Source organism: Eurytemora carolleeae, unplaced genomic scaffold (assembly GCF_000591075.1).
Source record: "Eurytemora carolleeae unplaced genomic scaffold, Eaff_2.0 scaffold352, whole genome shotgun sequence".
Lineage (NCBI taxonomy): Eukaryota > Metazoa > Arthropoda > Copepoda > Calanoida > Temoridae > Eurytemora > Eurytemora carolleeae.
The window spans coordinates 113,399-125,028 of NW_019396295.1; the positions used below are offsets into that span (position 1 = coordinate 113,399).

General features: G+C 30.7%; 1 protein-coding gene and 1 long non-coding RNA gene across 3 annotated transcripts; one reads left to right on the forward strand and one right to left on the reverse strand.

Moving 5' to 3' along the window:
• The first annotated feature begins 18 nt into the window (after positions 1–18).
• On the forward strand, positions 19–3,402 carry LOC111700403 (uncharacterized). Of its 2 annotated transcripts, none has more exons than XR_002764987.1 (2): positions 19–574; positions 3,183–3,402. It is a non-coding gene; the product is annotated as an uncharacterized LOC111700403 (long non-coding RNA). The 2 variants fall into 2 exon arrangements; XR_002764988.1 differs by having other exon boundaries at positions 3,194–3,402.
• Positions 3,066–10,957, reverse strand: LOC111700401 (zinc finger protein 142). Its single transcript, XM_023471288.1, has 13 exons — positions 10,846–10,957; positions 9,552–9,597; positions 8,992–9,166; positions 8,558–8,634; positions 8,409–8,520; positions 8,177–8,284; positions 7,646–7,795; positions 7,374–7,478; positions 6,936–7,046; positions 5,449–5,767; positions 5,160–5,259; positions 3,942–4,106; positions 3,066–3,332 (listed from the first exon to the last, which is right to left on the reverse strand). Exons 1-13 carry the CDS (start codon positions 10,938–10,940, stop codon positions 3,144–3,146), a joined length of 1,752 nt encoding a protein of 583 aa, XP_023327056.1. The 5' UTR covers positions 10,941–10,957; the 3' UTR covers positions 3,066–3,143.
• Between the last annotated feature and the right edge of the window lie 673 nt (positions 10,958–11,630).

Below are 11,630 nucleotides of genomic sequence, written 5' to 3' on the forward strand. Positions count from 1 at the left end.
GTCAAATTTATACGAAAATTCATATATATATGTACAAATTTAAACAATTTTTTTATCTATAAGATATAAGAATAAAAATTATAAAATTATAATTGGAGCAAACCAAAGCAAGGATTAGCCTCCTCTGGGATATCTTCGTTTTCAGATTCGTTGTGTATTTACTGCAAGATCTCTGTCTATAGATGATCAGTCAAAGGTTTGAAGAGTACCTTTGTAAATTGAGGATGTCCCTCTTAAAATGGAGGGTCACTTGAGATTAAACTCCTTCATACTTTTTAGTAAAAAAAGTAAGCCTGACTTGCGCTTAATTTTTAAGAAAAGGTTAGAAAAATTATTGCTATTGCCCATCAAACCATATAGCAAAATCTGCCAAAAATTAAATAAAAATCCACAAAAATCATTTCTAAAAGAATGAATTAAGAAACTAGGATTAAAACAATTGAAAGGTGAAGACTCTCCACAAAATTTTTCTTATTCCTACACCAGTGCAGCAACAGTGCGAAAACCTTCAAAGTATTTATACTTTGACTATTCCTTTCAGCAGAATTTTCAGCAGAAAGACACATACATAAAGGTTGTTACTTTTTTTCTAGTTTTTTTAGTTAAAAGTTAAGGTTTTTGTCTTTAAAGTTTTTGTTTGTTTTTTTGCATATATTTCTCTTCGGGTTAATATTTTCAAAAAAAGCAAACTTTTTAAAAAAAAACACAAATAAGTTTGTAAAATGTCTTTGATATTTGTGAAACGTTAAAACCGAACTAAGCTATGGCTCATCAGTACCTCTTAAACCAAAGGAATTGAGTCTTTGGAACAAAATCAAATATTAAAACCTCAATATCTTTAGTACACGATGTTGTAAACCTTTGATATTTCAAACTCAGAAAACTTAATCTAACAGAATTCATAGTTTGAAATATCTAAGGTATGCAACATTTGGTTCCAAAAATATAGTGATTAGAAAATCAGAGTTTGTGGCAAAGACTCAATTCCTTTGAACATATCTTACAAAATCAAATAATGATAACAATAATAATCAGTTTTTATAAATTTCTATGTAATATGTACTTTTGGAAACCATTTTTCATGAGCTTCCCAGATTTCCTATTCAGTTCCAAACCTCTCCAGTCTCCAGTCTCCGCTATAAACAGTTCTGAGCCTGCGCTATTAAGCAATTGAGTTGAGTCTTTGCCACAAACTATAAGTTTGAAATATCAAAGGTTTCCACCATCAAATTGTAAATAAATAGGGATTAGAACATTTGAGTTTGTGGCAAAGACTCAATTCCTTTATTCAAAACTTTGAAGGTTCTTACCCAACTGAACAAATACTGAGTTGATTTTGTTGAAATCTTTAATTTTTTGATATTTTGTAATTCTATTTAACTTTTTTTCTTTAAAAGATTGATTTAAATCTTAATAATATTTTTTAGAAAAGGTATATCTTATGTCTCAAAAATTATGATAGATTAAAAAAAAATTCAGTTCAGAATTTGATTTTTGAAAATGTATTTATCGCGTTTTAGCATAAAAGAATTTGAATTTTACCTCAAACTTTTGAATCCCTATATCTTTGTAACCTGATAGTTTAAGCTTTTGACATTTCATACTTTGACTAGCTGATCTATCAGAATTCATACATTGACTAGCTGATCTATCAGAATTCATACATTGACTAGCTGATCTATCAGAACTCATACATTGACTAACTGATCTATCAGAATTCATACATTGACTAGCTGATCTATCAGAATTCATACATTGACTAGCTGATCTATCAGAATTCATACATTGACTAGCTGATCTATCAGAATTCATAGTTTGAAATATCTAAGGTCTATAACAAGGGTTGGCAAAGATATAGGGATTAGAAAATAAGACTAAAACTCAATTTCTCTGATGTATCGTGGAGGCTTGGTATAGTTAAATTTGCACGGGTCAAACAGTGCAGAAAAATTTTCCATTTTTGCAGTTTCTTACGATATGTATTTTATAACAGAATATCTTTAGGAATTCTGAGATTAAAGTTCAATAATTATGCAAGATGAATCCAGGTCGGATTCTTTTATCTAATAGTTTGCAATACACTCTCAAACTTAAGTACTAAGTACATTTAAACAATAGAATTCACCTTGGGAACAGGATTATATAAGGAACTTTCTATGTGAGGAGGGGCATGCCCAATTCACAACGGTACACTTGAACCATTTATCTGTTTAAAAATGTGGAAGATATCATATTCTTTTAAAGCTTAAATTGTATTTAATTCTGATAACTTTCTCTGTATCTTTTCACTTTATAGAGAAATCACGATCAAAAATAACAATTTTTGAAATAAAATAATGGATATCTGAAATACCGTCTAAAGTATCTTGAAATACCGTCTTTAGTCCCTTGAAATACTGTACATACCCTTGAAATGCCGTCTATAGTCCCTTGAAATACCGTCTATAGTCCCTTGAAATACCGTCTATAGTTCCTTGAAATACCGTCTATAGTTCCTTGAAATACCGTCTATAGCCCCTTAAAATACCGTTTATAGTCCCTTGAAATACCGCCTATAGTCCCTTGAAATACCGCCTATAGTCCCTTGAAATACCGTCTTTAGTCCCTTGAAATACCGTCTTTGGTCCCTTGAAATACCGTCTATAGTATCTTTAAGAGGGTTCAGATATCAAAGCATTGTTAACAAAAACTTTAATTCAAGATTTCCTAAACCCGATAGAAATAGTAAAAAAAAACACCTGGTTTTCAAACAATACTACACTTACAACAGTGATAGTCTTATTGTGAGCAAGGTTATATAATAAGGTTTGCTACTCTAGATGCTCTCTAATGTACGGAAAATGTCGTCTCCTAAGACAGATAGATAAAAACCTCATATACCGTCACTAATTGTAATACCATATATTATAAATTGTATACAGCGTACTTTTTATACACACTTTTGAAATGTTTCAAAAAGCTTAATTCTAAATGCGTATTATCTTTCTAAAAAGCACAGTAATGATGGAATTCGTTAAAAAAGTATTAATTTTTAAAAATACGGTTTTATTTTTCTTATTATTCACTATTACAGAAAAATAATTAAAATAATCTAATTTTTTAAATTATCAATTAAATAAAATTTAAATCATAAGTTTGACCATTTACTCTGTAACATGCCTTTTCATCTTGTGTAATTTCAGTTTATATTTAGCAGTAGCAGCATATCCACACATATCACAGGGATAGCGAACCCCTTCATGGATGCTCTTCTTGTGACTCTTCAAGATCTGTAAAGTTGTCGCCTGGTAGCTGCATTCATTACAGGGATGCCGGATACCATCGTGGTTCGACTGAAACAAACAATCATCTGTTTTTGTATTTGTATATCGTGTGTTTATTCTAAATATAAAAACGATTACATTGTATTGTCTAATATTTTAGTGGAACCCCCAAAACTATAGATGGGAAGACAATATGTAAGGAATTTAATGAATTTGAGCCGCGTCTCAAATCCCCTAAGACCAGGTTTCAATTGAGCGCCAGCTTGAATCTTGAAACATTGATTACGATTTTAAGTGGAACCAACCATATTTGAGCCGCGGCTTAAATCTAAGCCGCAGCTCAAATCCTTTAAATTAGGCCTCTGGTAAAGCAAATAGTTTACCAGTAGGTTGAAATTTAACTTAATCAGGGATGGGTCTGTTTCGTCTATTTGAATATACTGTGATGAATAATTCCTGTGTTTCATCTTCATTGAACTTTTTTAACTCAGAACTTGAATTTAACAGTTGTCTTCCTTTTCTACATTGTATAATCCATATACATTTTCAATCTGATAGTGGAAATTTCAAAGGTCTACGAGATCAGGTTGCTAGGGTTGTGAACTACTCATGAGAGGTTAGAAGTAAAAAGTTATTTTTAGAAATATCTACATTTTTATTAAATATTTTATTACAAACCTGAATGTGTGTTTTTAAACTAAATCTAATGGTTGTTGAATATTCACACTGATCACAAAAGTACTTGACGCCCAGGTGTTTGATCTGTTTGTGCTTTCCCAAAGCACTGGAACTCGTTGTAGTAAACTCACAACTATCACAGGAATACCGTGCACCCTCATGGACCTTAAAGGAATTGTTTACGATTTTTAAATGAAGATTACTTTAGAGTTTCGCCATAAACAAAATGTTTTTCTTGCAATACTTAAAACTGTTTGATATTTTGGTAAACTCACATGACAAAGTCAGGTTTTGAGTTTTACCGAAAATTCACCCCTATATTATTTATGGAAGAAATTCAAAATATAAGATTAGCTGATTCCAAAACAATAGGAAGAGTATCTCAAATGGAAAATGGAATTAGAAAAAAGAGAATATCGTCTTATATTTAAGATTTGCAGCAAAACTTGTTTAATCAATTCCCTGTAAAATATTTTTTCATTTTACAAGGAAATTGAATATTTAATATTTTTCTCTCCGTAGCATATTTTTAGTGAAATGTTGGATATAATGATTGAAATTACTGTTATCACCCTAAATTAAATACAGAATGAAGAAATTACCAAACTTTATGCAAAGTAAAATTTCTTTTTCACAAAATTCTATTTCACAATCATTAAATTCCTTGTCGTTAAATCTAAAATGGTTTCCCATTACCTAGTCTTGAAAACATTTTTCTCTCGTGGTCAATATTTGTATTTTTAATTATTTTTAATTTAAGGATTAAAAATATATTAATAAGAAATTATTTATCAGAATTGCCACCCCACCTCTCCCCACTGGAACCCCTAGTATGGTCTAGAAAACAAGAAAGAATAAAATAAAATTGACTTTTCTCCTTAAAATCTAATTTGCTCATCTTTATATCTTTGCAACCTGAAGTCCTGTGGCCGAATTTAAAGAATTTGAGCGGCGGTTTAAATTTAAGCCGGTGTTTAAATATGGTTGGTTCCACTTAAAATTGTAATCAAATGTTTCAAGATTTAAACCGGCGCTTAATTTAAACCGGGTTTTGGCGGATTTAAACCGCGGCTTAAATTCTTTAAATTCCATCTCAGATCTTTTAAATCTATGAATTCCACTAGATCATATTGTCATTATGTTGATATAAAAAATAGAAAATTAAAGTTTGTGGTGAGTGATCACTTTCTTAAATAAAGCTAAATAAGTTAAATGTACCTTCTTTTTATGTGCATGTAGACTTGTTAGAAATGATCCAACATAAGCACACTGATCACATAGATACTTAGCACCTTCATGTTTCCCAGACACATGGATTCTTTAAACATAATAATAATTATAATAATGATGATAAAGATAATAATTATGATAATGATAATGATAATGATAATGATAATGATAATGATAATAATAATGAATAATAATAATAATACTGATAATAATGATAATGATGATAACAATAATAACAAAGATATAAAAATCATCAGAATTATCATCTTTTTGTTACCTAAGGCTTGGAAGTAGATTTGTAGTGTATTCACAGTGCGGACACGAAAACCCACCGTGCTCGCTTATTTTGTGTCTTTTTACCATTGAAAACTTGCGCGCAGAAAAGGTACATTTGTCACAATTAAAAATGCTTTTTTCATGTTTCATACTTCTGTGCTGCTTTAGTTTGAGCCTGCTAGGTGCTACATATTCACATTTATCACAAGGAAGAATAGGAACAGGTTTATTATGTACTTTATGTACATGTTCTTGTAGTATAGAGTACAGCTGGGCAGTGTAGGGACATCTTTCACAGGTGTAGGGTTGAGCAGTAGAAACTAGAATATAACTATCAATAATTACTAAAATAATAATAATAATGCTGAATCTTTTTCTTCTTCTATTCAACAGTTAAATAAAGGTTTAAAAAATAAATACACATGTACAGTGTACACCTCAGGTTGCTTTGTGTACTGTAAAACTGAGAACTATATAAAACACATATTAAAAACAACTTAATGTTTAGACGGATAAAATGACGAACAGATCAATAAATCATTAAGAAAATGCATTTCATATTTTTTACAGTGTCTCAATAAACGGGGAATCAGGGTCTACAGACTCGTTTGTTATCGGATTTTAAAAATTGAGATCATTTTTAAAATCTACGTCAAATTTCTAATCAGGAGTTTAATTTTTAGGCTTGTAGATCTAAACATAACAATTTTATAGACTCCTAAAGTTTCCAACTGGAGTGAGTAAATTTGGTAAAAGATAATCTCCGTTTGCACAATTTTGTATTCAATGTTAGGTTACAGTTTATTACAGTTTAGTTTACAGTTAATAACAATATTATTCAAGATGTCCACCATTAGCAGCAAGACAATTTTGGGCTCTTTATCTAACTTAAAAAATAGTCTTTTCGGAGACAGCAGGGTCCAGGATAGCTATTTTAGGAGCCGATTAGATCTACAGGCCTTTATATTGCGCTTAACAAATCGGAAATTCTACGTAGATATTAAAAAAGGACAGATAAGTCTGTAGACTTTGATACAAAATTGTGAGATTATTTAATTTTTACCAAAATTACTCACTCCAGTTGGAACCTTTAGGAGCCTATAAAATTGTCATTTTTAGATCAATAAGATTAAAATTAACCTCATTGAATCAAGAATTGTACATAGATTTTAAAAATTTGTCTCAATCTTTAAATCCTATTACAAACGAGTCTGTAGACCACTGTTCTCCGTTTTTTAGACACCCTGAATATAAAGTGGGGAAAGGAAGACGACTTTAAGACTCAAATCATGATATTAAATAGTTCAATGAATGTGAAACACATAATTTGTGCACAGTTTACTGCATAAACCCATTTCACTTTATATGAAGATTTTGAGCTACTAAGAAACTATTTGTTTTATAAAAACATCAAATACACAAAAGTTGCTTAAATGTCGTCTTTATATTGTACAGTTGTATGAGTCGCACCCTATTTGAGATTATAACCTGTTTTCTTTAAATCCGGATGTTTCCTTTCCATGTGTCTCTGCAAACTATATCTTCTGTCGGACGTAAACTCACATTGTTCACATGAGAACCTTTTCAAATCCTCCTCCACTATAATACACACATCAAACCAAGGTTATAATGCAAGGAAAGTTATTTGGGCGGAAAAGTAAACACAAGACGGATGTCACAGCCTCACATGGGATCCATTTTCACATCAAAAATCAATGAAATATTCTGGTCATAGGAAACTATTATGTGAATTTTAAAATTAAATGTTTTTTATCGTCCTCGGATACCAGACGAACACTGATGCATTTATTCTTGTTTACAAATTCCGCCCAGAGAGAACTGGTTTCAATATGTATACGCGACCGCAATTAACTTTCCTTGCATCAAACGAAATAGTTTTTTATTAGAAAAAATGTCTAGGTTTACCTGCCACATGGTCTGGATGCTCTGTAAACTTGTGTTTTCTCAAAGTGTGCATTTTTTTCGTCGAAAATTCACAGATATTACAAGGGTACAGCGTCGGTTCAGGATCTATGTATAGATTTTGTGAGATTTGAAATATTTTTCATATTTTACTAAAATGAAAGCATTTAATATTGTAAAGCAATTTTATTTTTGATTTGTTAAAAAAATTTAAAATTTAATATTATTAATTAAATTTTATAAACGCATGTAATGAATTATCACCAAATTTTCACCATTTTGATTTTGTTGCATCTGCACAGCTGTTTCTTCTAATTCTTGAACAGCAATACAGTCCATTAAGTCCTGTTCGTCAGGCATACACCCTTGGTATAGTTCTGTTCCGGTTAACTTATTTGATTCAGCCGCATTCAAATCTCCAGAATCTAAAAAGAAATCTCATTTAATTCATTGTTTGCTAAACACCTTCGTGATACAATTTGAATATAAGGATTAAATTAGTTTTTATAGAATTACTGGTAGAACCTGGCAACTTATCTCGTTTTAAGATATACTTATTTGGTTCCGTAAAAACATGTTAATTTATATATCTCTTCAGAAAAAAAGACTGTGTTTGAAATATGTAAAATTTTAAATTTTTAAATTAAAATAAATAAACTTTAATTTCAGATTGTCTTGCATTATTTAAAAACTAACTCTAGAATAATATTGATTCCGAGGTTCAGGTTCAGGTTTAAGACAGTAGAGTTCTTACTAAAACCATGATTTACATTACATTCTTGGAACCTTAGATTTGCATATTTAACCTGGTCCAGTGTCAGGATGTTTCCGGTCAAGATGTCTTGATAAACTAAACTTCCGGTCTGTGGAGAAGGTACAAAAATTGCACGTGTATTTGCTTCCATTCAATCCACCTTGAAAAGTTACAACACAAGATAAAAAATAAAAATGTTTATAAAAACAGTTTCCATAAATTCAATATTCTTTTTAAAATGTTTAATAATTTGTCTACTAAAGATAAAATGTTCTATTTTTTACCTTTTTTTAAAGGCGCATTTATCGTGTGTTTAAGAAATTTCTTTTGGTCTCTGATTTCTGAGTTTTCATCAAAATTGTTCTCAGTTCTGTTTATAGTTTTATGGTAATCATTCTAAATATTATATTGCAAAATCATAATAGTTGTATACCGAATTTTTATCTTCTAGCTTCGTTTTCTTTTCTGTTTCAGGTGTGCGTGTGCTTCCCCCAGCAGAGAGAAATTGCTCTTTAATAAAAAATAAAATCACAATTGTTTCATTAAACAAAGAAATGCTATTTAATTTTAAACTTGCAAATTTTACAACTTATATACTTTTAAACCAAAAAAAATTGTTTTCCCAACAAAAACCAGTTTGAAAATGAAACATTTTCTTCTATTATTTGTGTACATAATTGTCCAAGTATATTGACATACATGTTAATCTCAAAAACTGACGAGGATCAACCCAGACCGATATATATTTTCAATAAATGTGGAACTAACATTTACTTTTTTACTCTACAGAGGTTTGGTCCATCCCCATCACCGAATTATACTTTGTACATATTGATTAAAAAATATGTACACTGTGTGACTATGTACCTGTTATGGGTCTTGATTGGCTAAATTCCCCAATACCCAACTGATCCACTATCCTTGAAACCGGTTTTGCGAAAGCTGCATCCATACTGTACAGTAGGGATACCATGTTCTCCACTTCTTCTGGGGTATTTTCAGGTAAAATGAGGATACAATAATCATCCTCTAAATCAACATCCTAGGCGCAGTAAGTAGTTTAAATATCATATTAAACTTACAACAAAGTTTAATTTAAAGAGATACGTCTTTAAACTTTAATCGAGTAACAATAAAGAAGATTTTTCATTTTAAAACTTTCTTAAGGACCAAAGTACTTCTATTACTGTATTTAAAGCGGAGTCTATGCTAACTAATGTGTATTTACAAAATATCTTACATGTTAAGTTCTTATATGTATTTACAATATGTGCGCAGATATATATCATCGTAGTTAAGCTAAAAACAATATGTAGCTAGTCACAATACAAGTTTTGCGTATTTAAGGATTAGCGCAGTTAGATTTACAGACAATGTACAACGGAATTTATCTAGGTATGTTCAAACTGTATTTATTACAAACCAACCTTAAGAATAGTTCTAAGAAATGAGCTGGACCCGGCCAAAACCAGTCTGAAAATATATAATGAAATAGAAATAAATTAAAAATATAGAAAACCGAGGAGATTTATAATTTTGTCAATCAACTAACAATTGCTTATTTAATCAAAATTGCCGATATATTATTTAATACAAACCTGGTGCAAGTGGTAATATAGGCTTTATTGGACTTTGCATAGTAATTCTAAGTGACCCTACATTAAAAAAAGGCATGCCTGGTTTACAGTGGTGCCTTTGAAAACGTAATCTGATCGATATGTGTGGAAGAAAACATTGTTTGTCTAGCTTGAAAATTGTCTTATTCTGCGGAAATCACAATTTGATTCTGAGGAACCGCAAATGAAAATAATCATTTAAAAAAATTAAAAATGGATATCTAATCTATATTTGAATATTGTTAAGTTTAAGTATCATTGTTTAAAAAATTTCTATATACAATGTGTGTCACTAAACTAAAATTTAAAAATGCAAAATTGTAATATTTTTATTTTTGGGTTCTTGGGTATCATATTCGAGAACAAAGTGTGCAGAGTGTGAGAATTCAACTTTACATGAAATAAAAATAATATGTTTAGTCCAACAAACTTTAATTTTATCAAACATAACATTTTTTATAAAATATAAGACTCAATCCCACTTTACTAGCAATTCTTGAAACCAAGGCACTAAACACTTGCCACAAACTCTAACTTTATAATTCCCTATATCTTTGTAAGCTATAATTGTATAAAACCTGTACTAAATCAAGTTAAGAATTGTTGATCTAAAAGAAGAGTTCATAGTTTGAAATTTCAAAGTCTACGTTGTCAGGTTTTAAAAATGTAAGGATTAGAAAATTAGAAATTAGTAAATTAGAAAAAGTGTTCAGCTCCTTATTAAACATTGATTTTTTACTATTTTTATAAAAATAATTCTTGCCCATTTTTTCATCTTGATATCTACCAACATGTCACTTTCGTAACCAGTATCCCGTAATAAAGAAACTGAGTTTTTGCCACGAATTCTGATTGTCTGTAGTCCCTATATCTTCGCAACCTGATTTCTGAGACTTGAAAAATTTTAGACTATGAAAATTCTAAAAGATCAAATAGTTAAAGTTTGAAATATAAAAGGTTTACACCAATTCAAGGTGCAATTATAACGGGGATTTGTAGATTTGAGTTTGTGGCAAAAAACTCAGTTCCTTTGCAAACATGAGTTACGCAGTTGAGCAATAGAAAGGAGAAATTTTCTCACAGTTAATGGTTCTTTAAAAAATACCTGTGAAGAAAAAAATGCCTATTGGAGCAAACTATTTTAACATCAAATCCTCCAAAATCTTGAAAATTAAGCTGGTTTTTGCTGAACAATTTCATATTTCTAAAAATACTTCACTTTTGTGTATTGCAATGTTAGGTTAGAGGTTTCACTGTTTTATGGATTTAAGTGTGAGTTAAAAATTCATATTTTCGGGGCAAAACAACTTTTATGTGAAATAATAAATGCCAATGAAGCACCAGCTGATAACGTAATTGCTCCGGGCGGTGTACAGCAATTTGAAATTAAAGACTCCGATGAAATGTCGTCTTTTACAGTTGAAATAATAGATTGTCTGTATAAAGATAACACCAACACCAAGGGCGTATATGGGGGGGGGAGGGGAAGAAGAGGGGCAGTGCTTCCCCTAGGCCTGTAAAGGGGGAAGCGTAGCCCCCCCTAGAACTAAGAGCTATCACACTTTTAAAATCTGAAACTAAAGAGTGAAGAACATAGAACATGGTACTTGTGAGGTCATTGACCTTTAAAGTATCCGCAGCCAAATGTATTGAATTTACAAGTCAAATTTTGCCGCCCCCCCCCCTTCCCTCGGAGCTCCTAGGAGGGAAAAAAAATTTGCGCTTCTCGCATATTTCACTCCCCCTCCCCTTAGATTTATTTCTGTCTACACCCTTGCCAACAACCTACCATTGTATCCTAGTATCAGTGTGTAATCTACATTAAAGTGCTAGTTTAATTGGATTTGGAAATTATATCTCTTATGAATAAATATGTGCACATACAATATA

Coding starts and splice junctions, on each gene's coding strand:
- LOC111700401 (XM_023471288.1), bottom strand. CDS start 10,940: ATGAAATTGTTCAGCAAAAACCAGCTTAATTTTCAAGATTTTGGAGGA. Junction 9,598..10,845: donor AGGCATTTTTTTCTTCACAG/GTATTTTTTAAA, acceptor ATATATTTTCAG/ACTGGTTTTGGCCGGGTCCA. Junction 7,479..7,645: donor GATGCAACAAAATCAAAATG/GTGAAAATTTGG, acceptor ATCTATACATAG/ATCCTGAACCGACGCTGTAC.